Below are 17,343 nucleotides of genomic sequence, written 5' to 3'. Positions count from 1 at the left end.
TACGTGAGGAGTGATTTTCGTGGAGAGGTGATATTTCACCTACTGCCGGTGCCTTTGTAAGGTTGGAGCTGCACAGCCTTGTGTGATGCTGATGGAGAGCTGGAAAGTGCAGGTGACAACCCCTTGGTCACCTCATCTCCTCTTTGTGCTGAATCTGTGCCCAGCTGACATGGGGAGAGAGCTGGCTACATTAGCAGAGCCCTGCCACAGTGAGGGGCTCCAAAGGATCTCAGCTCCAGGGCTTTGGACCAGCATTGAGTGCAGAAGGGGTTGGAAGATGCATTTATGGTTGGATTTGGGATTTTTTTTCCCTTTTCCATTCTCCTGAGAGTGCTGGCTTGCTTGCTCCGTCTGACAGCTGAAGCACAGCTGACAGCTGAAGTGGGTCCTTTTTGGGCTGGATTGTTGGAGAAAGGCTATGGAGAAGTTTCTTGTATTAAACAAATGACCTAACAAGATGCACTTGACTTGCACCAGTGTTTGCAGTGCAACAACTCCATCCTGATGGTGTTCAAATGCAGCGGTGGGATGGCTCTCAGGATATGACTAGTACTGGGCATTTGGTGATGTCTTCATGTGGGGTAACGCCGCAGAAGTAGTTTTTGAGAAAGGGGAGAAAATAGTCCAAGTACTTCTGAAAGTTGGTTTTGCCATAAAACAAAAATAATTCAAAGGCCTGCACAGGAGGATGAAGAAGATACCATAAAAGCATCAATAACCACCTAATCCCTATCCCAGGGTGAGCTACAAGATATGCAAAAAGATTTTGGCCGTTTCCCAGATGAGCACATTGTCACCTGGCTGCTCTGATGCTGGGACAATGGCATCGGTGGCTTGGAATTAGAGGCCAGGGAAGCCAAGCAGCCGGGATCCCCAGCTAGGGAAGGATGCATTGACAAAGCAGTTGGAAAAGGGGCACAGGTCTTCGTCCTCCAGAGGTGACTCCTGGCAGGCATAAAGCAAAGGTATCCCTTCAAGGAAGATCTAGGAATATCACCAGAGGAGGAGGTGACACGTGCTGAAGAAACTCCAGGTTGGGTGCCAAAAAGACTGTTGTGGTTTAACCTAAGCACTACACAGCCATTTGCTCACACACACCAGTGGGGTGGGGGTGCTGCATCCTCACTGCTTGCTCTAAATGCTCAGGGAAGCTCAGCACCTTGTGGGATTGGGCCTCAATGCAAAGGGACGCTTGCCAGCTTTGCACTTGCATGCCTCGTAGCAGCCTGCATTTCCTTCTGCATTATCATCGAGGAAAAAATCAGCACCTGGAGCTCAGCTGGCAGCCTCCAGATCTTAAATCTCTGTAAGTTTTATAACAGCAGAGCCACTTAACAGATTAAAATAACTGTTTCTAGCAAAAATTCAGATCTTAACAATTAAAGGATTGAAGTGCAAAGTCTGTCATGAACAAGAAGATAGAACAGAGAGGCTCTGTGCTCAGGGCTTGGGTAGGTCCAGGATGGGGGAGAAGAGGAAACTTGTGCTGTACTCTGCAGGTGAAAGCTTGCCTTGAAATCTCTAGGAGCAAACACAGACTTTCCAGGATGCCTGAGGTGTTGATGTACAAACAGTGCAGGAGATGCACAGGGCAGAATCTATTTTCAGTGTCCTGTCTCTATTTTTAGCAATAGATGTGGAAATATAAAACATTAAAACACAAAACACGTCCATCCCCTCTCTGTGGGTCGGGCTGGAGGTGTGAGGCAGGACTGTAGCACAGACAGATGATTGCTTTTCTTCTACTGGGCTTGGGAAACGGGTTTCCTCATCCTCCTCTTTCCGCAAATGAGCGTGTCCTTGTAGAGCCCACGTGAGGTGAGAAGTCCTGTCAAAGCCGGCCTGGCACAGCCTGGCCACCTTGGTGAATAAACCAGCCATGAACAAATGGCGAGCAGATGGGGCTGTACAGCTCGTTCAATTAATTCATTTACTGCCTGGGCATCAGCACGCTCCAAGAGATCTGTGAAACAATGGGCAGTAAATGAAAAGCCTTTTGAATTTTTTCACTGGTGATGAAAACCCTGTTAATTTTTCAATTCGCCGAGGGAGCTGGGTGGAGCTGTCTGACTGCGTGGCCAATTCAAAATGGCAGGGAGCCACCTACAGCCCCCCATAACCACTGACCAGGAGGGCTGGAAGCAGGGACAGGGACAGGGACGGGGCAGGGCGGTCAGTCTGTGTGGAAAGGCAGCATGCTCGGCCCTACAGCAGGTGTGGGATGTGGCCCTGAGGGCCTCCCTTGCCTCCCTAGGGGATGGATAGCAAAGCAGGTATAGTCATGGATGGGTGATGCTTGAATAAGACCTGTTGGCTGTGTGAGGTGGTGATCGGTGGGATATCCATCCATGCACCTGTCCTGGCTTTGTGCTTCAAAAAAAAAAATAAAAATCAGAGGGAAGGATGGAGAAGCATGCAAGGATGATGGTAGCTAAATGTCAACAAACATGAGTCATGTTGGTAAAAGCTGTTGAGAATCAAAAGACGAGAAATACTTTTTATCCCGCTCTGGAAAGACAGTTAGTGTGAAAAATGCTTCTGGTGCTCTCCGAAGGCCCTGAGCAGAGGTCACCAAGTCCTTGGGGACACTTAGGGATGGGCTTAACAGAATAAAAGGTCCATATGAGCCTTCTAACCAGGTCTTTTACATACCAGTCTTTGAACCCGACAGTTCTCTCCAGCTCACTCCTTTCCATTATAAGACAGCATTCTCCTGACTTACTTGAATGTAGTCAGGGCCCAGGGACTGTTTTGGCAGGGTTTCCTTATCCTGCTCTTCCCAGCTGTCTCTTGGTGCCAGGTCTGTGGTGTGATCTGTGCCTTCCCGCAGGTGAGGGGAGCTGGGCATGCCAGGTGCCAGGGTTATAGATAGCAATACTGAGTCTGGGGGGAATATCATGGTTCTAGAGGTTTGCTTTTCCTCCTGAATCTCAGTAGTTAGGCGTAAAGTCCAGGGCAGACTGCATCAGGGATGGTCTGTTCAGCTACTTTTGTAGGCCTACAACAGGAGGAGCGTGAGCAAGGACAGCACTGGGAGAACCCGAGTTACAAACAGCACAGTCTTACAAGCCCACATGAGAGTAGCATTACTGTCCTGACAAATCCTCAGATCCATGAGTATGGCTTTTGAGCTGAGTGTTTTTTCTGGGATTTGGAGATGTGCACGCTGTTGTGCAGTGTGTAAGCAAAGGGACAATGCCTGCTCAGAGAGAGGGCAGGCAGTGGGAATTGCAATGACTTGTAGAAGGTGCTGACAGTGTTGAGTGTTCTTTCGATCCCCGTGCTTGTCCTCTTGGAGGACAATCTCTGAAATATACAGCCAGCCCACAGCCTGGAGTCACCCCTCACATGGCAAAATTCATGGGACCACTTGTCAAGGGAAGCTGGCACTTGGCTTGGTGTGCCTGTAATGTTGGAGTGGTCAGCTCAGGAGGGACTGGGCTCCTCTCTTTTTTTTTTTTTTTTTTTTGCCATTTTAGTTCCTTTTTTAAAACACCCCAGCCTTCCCTGTAGGCATATGTCTAACTACGCAGATGAGCTCCATGGATGATCTGGGAGCTGGCAGCAAACACAACCCATGGGATGCCAGAGTGGTGCTTCCACATGTCTGTGTACGAGCTCCCATCTTTGATGTATGAGCTCATATTTGCCAGTGGAAAAGAAGTTCCAGAGAAACCATAGAAATGCAAAAGCAACCTACTGCATCTGTGTGAAACACCATTATAACCAATTCCCTTCCACGAGGGCGGTGCAGCATTTGGTGCAGTAAAACCAGTTACAGAGATGTGTCTGTGGAGAAAGCAAAAGTCAGAGCTCTTTAAGAAAGACATTGGTGTGAAGTGGTAATCGTGTGTAGCCTAACAACAAAGGGTGCGTTGGACTGACTGTTAATTGCAGCAGCTCTGGTAATGGCTGTTGGTTTCTTGCTGGCTTCCTCCTGTTTATAGAAGGAAAGGGGTGAGGACCTAATGAATCAGGGGGCTTTGCTCCCAGTCCCCTTTCTTGTGCAATGAAAAAGCCATTTTCTCCTATTTCTCTCACAGTGAAGTGCTCAGCTTTTGCCAGCAACACAGCACAGTTGCAATTACATTGATTTCTCACCCTCCTTCCCCTCCTTGTTTCCAGTCTCTCAGCAGGAGTTGGTTTTGTAGGAAAAGCGAGCCAAGGAAGAAACCTGAGGCCCCATCCTCCACTTCTCTTAATCATCACTGCTTCCCTCCCACTACGTGTTCCCGTACGAGCCATGCAGTTGAGATGCATCAGGTCTTTCCCAGGTGATGCTTGGAAAACCTCTTCCACAGCTGGGGATAGCTGGAGAGGTAGGTTTATCCCCCTACTTGCTGCTCCGCTGGGAGAGTAGTATTAACAGTTTGTCTTTCATCCTGCTATTGCAAAGCTCCTTATAAGCCTTAATTAAACCTTACTTCTTATGGAGAGAGTGGGCTTGGTGCTAGGGCAGAGGGCTGATGCCCTGTGGGGCGCAGACAGAAATTAGTCATAGAGTCAAAGAATAAGTCATATTCCTAATCACAGAATATCCTCAGTTGGAGGCAACCACGAGGGTCATTGAATCCAACCCCTGGGTCTCTCACTTCCCTGGGGAGCCTGTTCCAAGTGCCCGACTACCCTCTTGTGAAGAACCTCTTCCCAATATCCAGCCCAACTCAGCTTCATGTCACTGCCTCAGGCCCTATCCCTGGTCACCAGAGAGAAGACATCAGCATGTCCCCCTCTGCTTCTCTATGTGAGAAAGCTTTAGATCGTGATGAGGTCTCCCCTCAGTCTCCTCTTCTCTAAGCTGAACAAACCAAGTGATTCAGCTGCTCCTCTAGTGTCTTCCCCTCTAGACCTGTCACCATTTTTGTAGCCCACCTCTGGACACTCTCTAGTAGTTCATATCCTTATATTGTGGTGCCCCAACCTGCACCCAGTGCCTGAGGTGAGGCCACAGCAGCACAGCGGGACAGTCCCTGCCCTCGACCAGCTGGCAGTGCTGTGCCTGAGGCACTCCAGGACTTCCTGCAAAGCGGCTCAGGCTCCAGCTGTATGATATTATTTGGGGCAGCAAATGAGCTAATGATTGCATCTCATCTCGGGAAGTACAGCAGCAAGAGCAGGAAATGTAGTGCCAGGAGACGATTCAGAAGAAACGCAGGTTCATTTTCTGATCAGGCTAACAGACAAGGGAAAGATTGACTTGTATTCCTCCTCCTCCCCCAATATCAAGTGCGACGGAGGGTTTAGTTTTTCTCTCTTCTCCATGCCAACAATAAACCTGATCTGAAAGGGATAGGAGGAGAGAGGGGGCTCAGGCACTGCCAAACAAACGGGCTCTGAAATAAACCACCTTTTATTCTCTAAATATTGTTCGCAAAGCCAAGGAAATAGAGGCAGATTATTTTTTTTTTTGAAGCCACTGAAGGAATATGTCCAAAGGATGTAATTTGACCCAATCAAGGAAAATAAGGCTGCTTTGTCCTGGCTGTCTGAATAGCTTTGTCTGCATTTAGACACACGCCATTTCCTCGTCAAGGACCGCCGCCATCGTCAGACAATTACAAACACACCTCATAACACATCAGTGCATGGCTTGCAAATACGAGGCAAGTAGAAACACTCAGCAGTGCAGGCACTGACCGCAGCCCCCTTGTGCTGAGGAGAGGTTGTACAGATCTTTTCTTCTCTGCATTTAACTTTTAGTTAATTGTGGGTATGTTTGAGGGACAAAATACTGGAGTTACAGGTGGAAGCAGGCTTGTGGCTCGTGCCAGTTCTTCTTTTTGTTAAAGCATTGGGTTTTTGTGGCTGGTGGGTTCTTTTGGTTGTTTTTTTTTTTTTTTTAAGCATTTTAGGACAATCAGCCCTATCCATTTGGGGTGCTTTGGGTTGAAAGCTGCTGCATGCTTTTGGAGTCTATGAAATATGAGACAACATGGCTTGGTTTCTCCTATGGATAAAATGAAGATGGGTTTTGCTTTTGTACTCTCCTGCATGGTGGTGGGAGCAGAGCTGGATGAGAAAGGACTGGGGAGGAGCCATTGCGTTTGCAATGCCCGCCACGTTTTTCTGGAGCAATAATACAGTGTCATTTGGATGGAGAGAGACTTGAACGCATTAACCAGCCATCTGGTTCTGCGCTGCCAGTTGGAACAGATGACTATCTGGGTAGCATTCAGGTCCAAAGCACGCCCGGCGTGTAGGCTCCACGCAGCACGCTCCTCCCAGCAGCTCGAGGTTCTTTGTGGAGCACCGACCTATCGTGCAGGACACTGACTGCGTGACACTGCTCTATCACCACGTGAATCCTCCATCATGTCCCTGAACATCCCTGCAGCACGCTGGGTGACCCCTCCTCGGTTTTGAAGCAACTATTTTTATGTTATTCCTTACCTCACCCTGCTGACCCTAGGTCCCATTACTGGGGCACAACATACTCACTTCCATGCAGACTTCTTGTCGTGCTCAGTCCTCTGGCAGCTGAGAGCTTTGTGAGCTTCAAGGGCATGCATCTCCTTTGCAGAGGTGCTGTGTGTGGGGTTTGGTCAACTCCAAAAACTTTGGGAAGATCAAGCCTACAGCCAGCCTGAAATCTGCTGAGACCTCACTGTTTTGTTTGTAGGAAGTGTTGTGATTTTGTGTGAATCAGCTTTACCAAAGGCTCCTTGAGTTGCCAAGCTTGGTGATGTTCCTGGAGCAAAAGTAAGACATCCAAGCCCACCTGTCTGGTGTGTGGTCCCTGCCCCAGGCCTAGGAGAAGGAAGGATATTTTGATGAGGAGGTGACCAGGATTTCCTAACAGGAGCAAAACAACTTACTCCTTCCGTGGCTTTGTACACCTGCTGACCAGCTCGGTGTGCATGCAGTGTGGTTGGTTACCTGGAGCAGAGAAACCTGACCGAAGCACTATGTAAACGTGAACTGGGAACCGTGACTTTTGGTATAAGCAAGCACCCAGATCTCCTGGTACTAGCAGCAGTTTAGTGCCTTGGGCAAGCCAGCATCTGTCTTCCTGAATGCAGGATTAGGTCTCAGGATCTTTTTCCTGTCTTGGAGGAACTGGCAGCCTTTGCTGTATCAGAAATGTAAAGCAGAGTAACTCCCACTTTTTTTTTTTTTCCCCCCAATTTCCAGAAACTCTGTTTCAGGGCTGTAGGCTGTACTTTCCAACTGTGGGAAGCTTTTTAGAATGATATTCATCTACCGAGAAAATGAAAGCTTGAAAGAAGTTAGTTAGGGGTCTTGTTCCTGTGAGAACAGGCTAACACTTGACCTGAAGAACATGCTGTCTATTTCTGAGGAGCAATTGGGTTCATATGTTGCTCAGAAATCCACCCCAGGTTCATTTTCTGTGTGTTACACATAGGTACAGTGATGCAGAAATGAATTTGTTGAAGGCCTTAATGTTTCCTTGGTGTTACAGGACCCCAAGTCCATTTGAATGCTGCTGTAAGGAGCCATATGAGGCTTTATCACCTGGTGGCCTTAGTCGTGCTACCTGACTGTGCTCTTGCATCAGAACCGCAGCTACAGGGGCTGTTGAGTGCCCTTAATATTTATATAGAGACCCTTTGCTCCTGCAGGCTCTGTTGCCTGCTGCTGTTGGCAGTAGCGTTACACCGACGGCCAAATTGCCAAAGTCCCTCCAGCCAGGAGGTTCAAAGGCAGCATTAAATCTCTCCCGTTTGCCCATCTCCTTTTTTTTTTTTTTTTTTTTTTTTTTTTTCTTTTCTGGATATCTTTTAGCAAACAAAATATGCAGGGGAAGGGTTCAGAGCATGAAACGAGATGGGAAATGAGCTCCTTGTGAACCACTTAAAAGCATGTTTGCTGCAAAGGAAAGCAGGGGTCAGAGTAACCAACTTTCAAGTGTGCCGCTTCTGTGCAGCAGCTCCTGATCTCTACAGGTGGCAGGGAGGCTTGGAGGGGCTCTGAGGATGTGTCAGAGAGAGCAAAGGTGAAAAAAGGGAGCTGTATATGACTCTTTTGATGCTTGGGGTCAAGCCTGGATTGCATATACTGGAGCTGAGCTGGTGGCATCTTTGCTGGTGGACAGTTGTCTGTCTGGAGCCAAGCAGAGCCTGGCAGCTCCCCCGGGCTGCCGTGTAGATGTTGGGTGGCAGTGCTTTAAGCCTCTGTCGTCTGGAGATGAAGTGGCAGCGGTGATGCTCTTTTTATAGAGAGAGACTTGGAGGCCCGGGAAGAATTAGTAGGGGATGCTTTGTAAAATCAGCTGCTTGGCTAAATTTTTGAGAAATCTTAGCCAAATCATATAAACTGAGCTAAAATCATTACAGAACTGTCATTCTTGACAGGAAAAAGAAAGCAGGAGTCAGAGGAGAAAGCAAAGAGTTTGCAGTACTGGGAAAGCTGTAAGGCTGTTGCTTGGCTCATGAACGTGTCTCCACCTTGGGTGTGCTGCTGAGCTTTGGGCATCTGAACTGGCGTAGGTCCGATGTTGACAGCAGGTCAGGTGGGTGATGGAGAGTTACCTTGAGGGAAGGAGGTGGGTTCAGAGTGGGATTTCATTGCTGGGACTTGCTGCTGCTAGGTGTCTGTGGCATTCGGTGCTCAGCTGCTGCCAGTAAAAGGATTTGACGTTGGCATGGCTGCTCTGAACCTCAGTTTTCAGAAGAGGAGGACAACAGGTGGCAGAAAGTGTCCTGTGACTCGAAAAGGTCTCTCGACAGCAAAAGTTGGGAAAAATCCTGACTTGTAAGGAAGCTACGTGCAGCTAAGCAGCACGGTGGGTGTCTTCTGAAGCAACTGGTGCTGGTACCGAGCCAGACGTCTGCTCCGTGGGCTGCCTGGAGGGTTTGCTGGCTGAGGCCGGGTGCGGAGGAGCAGCGGTGTCACTGGGAGCTGTGCCCGTGGCAGTGCAGTCTTGTTTCGCGAGACAAGGGGGGAGGAGGGATGAAGAAAAGCACCTGAAGCTGAAGGAGGATGTGAAAAAGGGTAGGATGAAATTCTGTCCCATGAATCTGGCCTCCAGCCAAAACACCCCAGCGAGTGCCTGTGAGCTCCTGCTGGGTGCCCTGGGGTCTGTCACCACCGAGAGCGCTCAGGAGCCGTTCTTGCTGCAGCAGAGCTCAACCTGCCTGGAGACCTCCAGGTGCCAGGGACAGGACAGATCGCTGCAGGTGGACAAAGGGCTTGGGTGTCCATTTTTCCTCTCTGTCCCAATTTATGTTCTGGATAATTGTCAGCTTTATGGAAAATGATTCTTGGGGGCAATGCCACTGCCTGGAGAAGAGGGGGGAACCTCAAAGTTGGGCACCCAGATACTTCTCCCCTTGATGCAGGCAGTTTCTGGATATTTTCCCCTATCCATCCTGACGTGGTGGAGAACAGTGCATCTCCTCCCACCCACAGGGCTGCTCCAAGCCTGTCCCCAGCCTGACTTCAGCTCCTTCGGTGACGGGGTGCAGTGGCCCTTTAACTTTACCTTTGTGTGGATTACCAGCAGCTGACAGCCAGGTGGTTTCATCAACAGCCCCATTTCAGTGAGCAGCAGGTAGTTCACCTACAGTGTCTTCACTGCTCTCTCCCAGGTTATTAGGAATGGAAGTAAACTGTCAATGCGACTTCCATTTTTTTCTGCTCCCTATTTAAGCTTTCTTTTGTGTTTCACTCCATTTTGGCAGTGAACCTGCCTTGATTTTCATTGACAGGCAGTTTTAGTTTTCAATTCCTACCCCTGCAACATGATGTTGTTACATTTGTTATTGCAGAACGCAAGGCCTTTGCGGTTAAAAACAAACCAAAGCTATTCTTACTGAAGCAAGGCAAGAAAAAGCACAGTTTAAGGTTTCTGCTAATGCTAGGCTTTCTAAGGGCCAGTATGTGTGCAAATTTAGTGTTTGAGGATGAACACAGCTACCCTGGGAGGTGAGGGAATGCTTTAGGGGGCGCCTGCAGCAGCCAACATACCTTGGGGAGTAGAGGGGCATCCCTGTGCTTCTGGGGGCTTTATCAGTGGACCTGTTTGTCTCTGCTTGGAAAAAGCAAATCCATGGTGTTTTACCAGATTTGTTAGAATAGGCCAAATAATATTAAAGCTTGCAATCTTTGGAAACATGCTTTCCCCCATCAGGAATTCCCCACAGTGGAAAATCTTAAGGTGGTTGTACTCTGAAAGGATGCTAAACACAGCAGACTTGTTGCCATGCTGCTAGAAATTCCCATCTTTTTTTTTTTTTTTTTTTTTTTTTAATAATCTTTTAATCCATCTGTGTTTTTATATGCATATGTATGTATTTCATTTCCCCTGGGGAAAAACAAGTGTTTCAAGAAAAGCAGAGCCTGTAACAGATGAAGAAGAGAATGGTCTTGGAATAAACCTGGCTTTTCCCACTGAAGCTTCAGCTGAAAATGTGAGCTGAGCCCAGCTAACAGCTACAAGGCTCCTGTTGGACAAAAGAGCAGCTCTTTTTCCCCAGCTCATTAGACTGTCATTAGCTGCTTGCCTGCTCTGCCTGGGGACCACTAAAAGCCTCTGTTAGCCAGATAAGCTCTGATTTCTCCAAAGTGCTGCAGATGCTTAGAGCTTACCCTTTCTGCCGTGTGTGATTTAGGAGGCTGGAGGAGCCTGGGAGCTGGCAGCGAGCCCTGAGCTGTGCCTGGGGTGGGTGAATGCAGGTTTCAATGGCAGGGCTTGGCTCGTGGCAGTAACGCCATGGTCGTGACACCCACAGGCTAAATGTCAGCCTGTACGAGGTCGTTAAGTATATCTGGAGGAGGGATTTCTCCTCTCCTGCAAAGGTGTGCCCTGACTGAGGCTGCGACGTGCTTTATGCTGGAGATGCTCAGGATGTCAGCATCAGTCCTCCCCACCTCATTCCTGTGTAATTGTAAATTATCGTAAAAAAATAAATAAAAACAAAAAGCTGCATTTCAGGGAGAGATAAGGGAGTAGTCCAAACAAAAAAACACAGCAAACATTCAGGGCAATTTATGGGGTATCACAAACAGTTTGCCAGGCTAGCAAGCGGCATACACAGAAAGAAGTCAGGCTGTGCATGGGACAATTGTTCCCCTCTCCTTTTTCTCCCATCAGTCCTTCATTAAATGACTAGGACAGGTATAAAGGCTCAAAGCTTTGCTCAGCTTATGGTGGTATGGGTGGTATGCTCCCTGTCTCAGCCCTGCTCCTCTCTGGGGGAGGCATGGCCAGGGAGCAAGGCAAAAGGTTGCTTTGCCATCAGCTTCCCCTGCTTGGGGGGGTTAAAGCAGCTTGGTGGCTCCCGTGGAAGGCTGCAGCAAGAACTGTGCTCAAAGCAGGGCTAAAATCCCTTTTCTTTCACCCTTTGATTGCTTTATTTTCTAAATTTAACACATTCGCTCTTCATGAGTCAACTGACTTTTTCTGTAGTATTTTTTGCTCAGATATTTATTTGCGCTGGCAGAGGGAACGCTTTTAAAAGAGCCTTGCAGAGCTCTTCAGAGACGTTGTTAGTGCCTTCTTCAGGCTTCTCCTGGCACTGCTGAAGTGGTTGCTCACCTCTGATGTAGCTTGGGCTTTCACTGCTGCTTCTGAGAGAGCCAGCTTTTCAGAACATAGATATCAAAGCACGGAGAATTTAATTCCCTGTGATCGCCATCACCACGTGTGTCCCTGGCAATGAGGAGCCGGTGGTGTTAACTTGGTGCTGGCAGCAGAGCCCCGCGTGTGGTGGAGCCCTGTCCCGTCCCATCCTGTGCTGGGGAACTGTGGCTCCCATCTGCATCGATGGTGCTGGGCAGAAGATGAGAGATGATCCCATGCATCACTTGCTTATATCTCTCATTGCTGGACCTGTGAGGGTTCTGCACGGATTAATCCGGCGTGACTCGAAGGGAACATTATTGCCGTTGTTTTAAAGCAGACATGAAGGTTGTTGGCAGACCAGAAGGATGTCTCTGCAATACAGCTGTTCGCCAGCTCCCAGCCAAGCTAGCACAAGGCACCGTGGCAGTTTTCATCTCTGTTGAGATGTTGTTCCTTCCACTGCAAAAAGATGGATGTGTTCACATGTGTTCAGCTGTACCTGGCAGTTCTGGATTAAAACTTTCCCTCTGTAGGAGGAAAAGTCTTGGCTTGTGCAGCCAGCTATTTCTGGTGCGTATCCCCAGACGTCTGTGGGCAGGAAAATATGCTGCAAATCCCACAGCCATCTGCGCAGCCTCTCACCATGCCAGATCAGGTGCTGCCCTTCCCAGGGCTGTGCTCAAGATGATGGCCTCGCCTCGAGCCCAGGCAGCCCTGGTGAGGATGGAGACTTTGTCCTGCGTCAGCCCAAGGTCCTTGCATGTGCCCAAGCAGTAGATGCCCATCGACATTTCCAGGCTACGTTTTCACAATGAATAATTGCAAAAATCCTGCTTTCCTTGATATAGAGAAATGCGCCTGTGTGAGAGAGAATCCAGGCCAAACTGAGGGTATTTTTTCAATAACAGCAACAAAGCACAGTGCCCGTTTGCTGGTTTCTCTCCAGATCCCTGTGTTTTGTGAAGTGTTTTGAGTTTGCTTCACCATGTGACTCAACAGTTATTTTTTTTATAATTATTGTTGTTATTTTGAGTGTTTTCTCTTTTTGTGCTTCTAGATATGTGCAGAAGTATTGCTCACACTCAGATGTTGCCAATAATGTGCATGGGGAAGGGGGAAGGAAAAGCTGATGCCACATCTCTGGGCTGTGACACAGCAATGTGTTTTGCACCAGAATCCTCCTAGGTGCAGGAGTTCCAGCGATACGTCCTTGGTGGTGACACGGTCATCCTCCAAACCGAAGAGATGTCCCTGTGCTTGGGGGCTGGATGGCCTTGTCTTCCCAGGCAGGTGTCTGAGAGGAGCTGCAGGAGGACAAGATGCTTGGGGACTAACGTTTGTGCCAGGGACTGGGTGAAGGACTGTGATTTTCCCAGCACTGTCTCCTCCCTCTTGCAGGGATGATCTCCCAGTTGTAGGGGAGTCTGTAAGGTGGCCAAGCCTCTTCAGGCCATCCCCTGCCACTCCTGGGCTCAGCGTGGCCCCTCGGCATCCCTGTGACTCCCTCAGCAGGAGCTGTGTTTGCGAGGAGGCACTGGGGGTGCTCCTCAGGAGAGGCTGGGGGATGTTTTTAGGGTGCTGAAGTCCTGGCTTGGACTTGCAGGGTGAGAGTGGAAGGAGGCTTGGAATTGGCAAAATGCTTCATATATTTTTTCATGAAATGTCTTGCTCTCAGGTTATTTAACCTTTTATTGCTTTTTTTTTTTTTTTTTTTTCTCCCCTCTGTGCCCTGTTCTATGTAAGATGGCTTGTGTGTGTCACAAAGCAGGGCTTGACAGGCTTCTACCTTTCTTCCCCCAGAAACCTCTCTATATCAGATGCGATTTTTGGCAGATAGATCTGGATGGCCTGAAGCTGCACTTTGAAGCAAATCTGGTTTTGAGGTAAAACATTGCTCAGACCTCAGTCCAAGCTTAGACCCTTGCTGCCAGCCCCCAGGTTCTCCCTGCTGTGCGGAGACGGTGTGCTCAGGGTCCTTGGTCCCATGCAGCTTCAGCCCTCTCAGCAGTCCCTCAGCAGTCCCCTATAGCCAGACCTGCTTATTTTCTCATGATACCTTGCTCTAATGCATTCCACACTAGTCAGGGTATTTTTTCCCCTATTACTGAGCTGAGATGCAAGCAGGCTGGCTTGACGCACACTCTAAATTATGCCGCTGTATCTCTGCTGCTGTCACTCACGTTGCTGCCATCCCCAGGATCTCGCAAACTCTGGCAGCGTGTACCCAGGAATCAAAGGCTTAGATCAGCTCTTGCTGTCACGGGTGTTTTATATCTAATTCTTCCTCGAAGACAGTTCAGGGAGGATGGGCTGCTGGTGGTGGCACGTGTGTCCTGCTTCAAGGTGGCAGTGACCTGAGTTTCACCCACCTCTGCCCGCAAATTGAGGACTCAGTGTGGGTGACAGAAACACCTTCCTTTGTATAAAACTGTTTGTAAGGTAAGGAGATGGCTCAACCCCAAATTTGGGTTAGTTCCGAGAAATGTTTTCCCTCTGCTCTTCCCACTTGGCAGGGAGTGAGAGGTGGGAAGGGGAGAGAGGCTGGGAGCTGCTCGGCGTGGGTGATGCTCTGTGGGGAGTCTTGCACCAAGCAGCAGCCTTGGGAGCTACTGATAGGGACGGGGAAAATGGGTCATGGCTGGGAATAACCTGAGCCTCGTCCAGGGCTGGAAATAAGGTGCAGCTTTGGGGACTGGGAGAGCTTTGACTGACTGGGGAGCTTTGACTGACAGCATTTCTTGCTGAGCAGTAGCTCCTTGGTGCTGGCTGTGCCTCAGCGCCCACCTGGTGAAGCTCTGCTCCTCCAAACCACTGATGGGGATGGGGGTCTCTCCTTTGCCTTCCTGAGGACAACTAGAGCAATGCACGTAAGTGTCCTGTGCATTTGCGATTCTTTTGTTTTGCTTCAATATTTATTTTCTTATCTCTTCTTTCTTCCTTCGCCCTGCTAGAATAAAACCAGGTAAAGCAGACTGAGCTTTCCCTCCCTTAGAGGCATTTTCCTTTCTCCGGCCATCATGTTTCCCATGCAGCTGCCACAAATTGCCCCTCTTTGCTGCACGGTTTGGAAGGGGAAAGATAATGGCATTAGTTTCTAAAGCTGTGTGAAGGTCCCCACAGAAAAAATTACCACTGCCTTTGCTGCTGTGAGAAGGCCACAGCAGGTCAGGGATGCTGCGTGCGCCATCAGCAAGATCTCTTCCCTCTGTTCCCTCTCAAGAGGGCTCTTTTCAGAGCAGGACAAGGGCTGCTTTCTGCTTTACCCTCCCTCTCCCTGCTCCAACCTTTGGCTTTTACGCAGAAGGAAGAGCAAAGCTCAGCTGGAGACTGAGTGCAGCCACGGGCTCCTAAATACCGAATCAGCTGCCATTCTTGCTGAAGCATGGGAAAGCTGCTGTGACCTTCATGGCTGGGAAGCAGCTCCCGTATGTCCTGAAAAGGCTCACAAGAAAAAATAAATGCTGTCTCGCTGCAGTAGCTTCCTTTCACCACTCTATTTACTGCTCGTGGGTCTGTGCTGTTCCCAAATGCCTTTGGCTCCTGATGAAGTCTGGGCCAAACCTGGCTGGCGCAGGGGAAATGGGTGCCACCGTTCTTTCTTTCCCAATTAATGCACTGTCTAATCGCTGCCTACCTTTGGAGGATCACCGTAGGGCTAGCCTGCCTGCTGCCCCCCACACTGTGCTCCTCAGGTCAAGGACAGATTTCTTTGCTGAAACCATACTTGTTCGGGATGAGAAGTTTCTTGGGTGAGAGCTGCAGATGTCCTCAGCAGCTGGCCACAGCTGATGATGCAGGGGCACTGTGGGGTGTTTCAGCAGCCCCCACCACAGCAGAACAGGGCAGAGACACTGAAACATCCTTGGGCAGCATGCAGTTGTGAGGTGCAGTGCTGTTTAAGGCAGCTCACTGAGCTGCAGCTCTTTGCAACACGACAGCGATGAGTCCTCGGCACAGCATCCCTGACACCGTGGCAGAGAGAGGGGTGAGAGCCAGACCAGTGCTGCAGGTGATTTAACAGGCAGGGTGCAAACATCCCCTCCCAACAGCAGCGCTGCTCCCCCAGCATCCCACAGCAATTTCTCTCTTCTCTCAGCTGAGGGAAGACCTGTCCCAAACTCATTTCTCCTAATTACTGCTTGCAATCCCATTAGTGAGGGTTCACTCTTGCCAGCAGGCTGGGGATGAAAACTACTGACCTAGCTCATCCTTTCCAGGTGGATTGTGGCAGAGCTCAGAAGTGTGCTGTTCTGGGGGATTTGGGTGTTATTAAAATTTAAGAAAAATACAATTTTAGCTTGGTGACGGGAGCAGCACCAGCCATAGAGGCTTGTAAAGTACAAACCCCGCCGGGATAGGGATGGGTTGAAGTGGGGAGGCAGACATCAGACTCAGGGAAAGGCTTTTTGAGAAAACCTCTGCCCAAGCACAAGTAGTTTAGAGTTGGCAATAGAGCTGAGCAGCCCCGCGGGGTCCTGGGGGAACTGCAAGCGGGGAGAGATGATGGAAAATCCTTTCCATCCTCCTGCGTGCCTCCTGGCGCAGACAGAGCTGGGTATTCTCTTCTCTTGTCAGCAGCTTGGTTTGTGCTGACCTCCTAAATATTCAGCTCATTATACAGCATAATATATAAATAAAACAGAAGCAGGCAGCGATATTCTCCAGGAGCGTATAATCGGCTTCCTTTTCTTTTTAATTACCCAGGGTTTGTCTTCGTGTGTCGGGCTGTCCTGTAAGCTAATTTGTCCAGCAAGGCTCTCCTGTGTAGCTGCACGTGCGCGTCTGATTTGGGGAGGTGCTGGATGAAGAGCAGCTTTTGGAGTGGGAATCCCAGGGAGTCTGCAGCTGAGCCTTGTTCCTAGAGGTCACTGGGGTGGACCCTGGGGTCTAGGGCCCTCGGGCAGGGGGCTGACAGCACTGTTCTGGCAGCTCTGCTGCAGGTTGCTGTAGGTTGGCAGAAGAGGTGAGCTGCTAGTGTGGTTTTGGCAGAGGCTGAGTGAGTACAAGATCCCATCTGTGAGCCTGCTTTGCTCCCTGCCTCCTGCGTAGCGGGGGATGCAGTGGGCAAGGTGACAGGGGAGCTGCCAGGCTGCTGCTCTGTGAAGAGAGCGTCCCAGCTGCCTCAGCTCAGGGTCGGCTCATTGTGCTGTAGATCCGGCCAGCACTCTGTGCTAAGTCCAGCTGAACACGGGGCATTCAGGCAAACCCTTGGAGATCCAGCTCCAGAGCCTGCATGGGGACATTTCCATCTGGGAAGTGCTTACACAGGGGTCAAACTTGCATTTGAGCACATCCCAGTGACTGCCTGAGGAGATGGGGAGGAGGCTGGGGCATTGTGATGTGCTGCTTTCCCCTGCTGGGACCATTGCTCCTCTTACTGCCTGCTCTGGCACCAGGGTACGAGGAGGGCTGAGCCCTCTTCTGTGGGAATCATTATAATTCTGTCAGACAGCATTAGTGCCTCGGATGGTAACAGCTCTGTAACAGTCTCCTGCTCACAGGGGCCTGGCACTTTGGCACAGTGTTTAAATCTCATTTGTGTAATGCTTGGTTGCAGTTCCTGCTGAAGGATTACCCTCCGCCCCTGGTGTCCCTGAGCCACAGCACGCAAACAGCTCGATTGCTGTGGCCAGCAGTGACGTGCCTCAGGACATCGGGGTCCCTAGAGGCCATTTGTGCCAAATAGATGTGAATTTTTTCTTGTTTCCTGGAGCTTTTGCTAGGCTGATGCATTGCCTGCGAGTGAATCAGGAACCACTTTTAGCTCCTGCCACCCATTACCTGAGGTGGGCTGGCGGTGGCCAGCCCATGGAAACCTG

The 17,343-nt window shown here is 49.7% G+C and overlaps 1 protein-coding gene across 5 annotated transcripts in view; it reads left to right on the top strand.

The window, feature by feature from the left end:
- GALNT14 (polypeptide N-acetylgalactosaminyltransferase 14) overlaps positions 1–17,343 on the top strand; it is a 78,389-nt gene that overhangs the window by 16,146 nt on the left and 44,900 nt on the right. For 2 of the 5 annotated variants that reach the window (XM_084512557.1, XM_084512558.1), the window contains one exon: positions 4,126–4,319. The exons of 1 other annotated variant lie outside the window; for it this stretch is intronic. In XM_084512557.1, the coding sequence (XP_084368683.1) occupies positions 4,278–4,319 (42 nt within the window). In that variant the 5' untranslated portion in view covers positions 4,126–4,277. Of the gene's footprint in view, positions 1–4,125; positions 4,320–14,293; positions 14,392–16,350; positions 16,389–17,343 lie in introns of those variants that run through there. 2 more of the 5 variants (XM_084512559.1, XM_084512560.1) reach the window with 2 other exon arrangements.

This window comes from Aythya ferina (genome assembly GCF_964211825.1).
Source record: "Aythya ferina genome assembly, chromosome: 3".
In the NCBI taxonomy this organism is placed as follows: Eukaryota; Metazoa; Chordata; class Aves; order Anseriformes; family Anatidae; genus Aythya; species Aythya ferina.
This window is presented reverse-complemented; position numbering and strand designations above follow the sequence as displayed.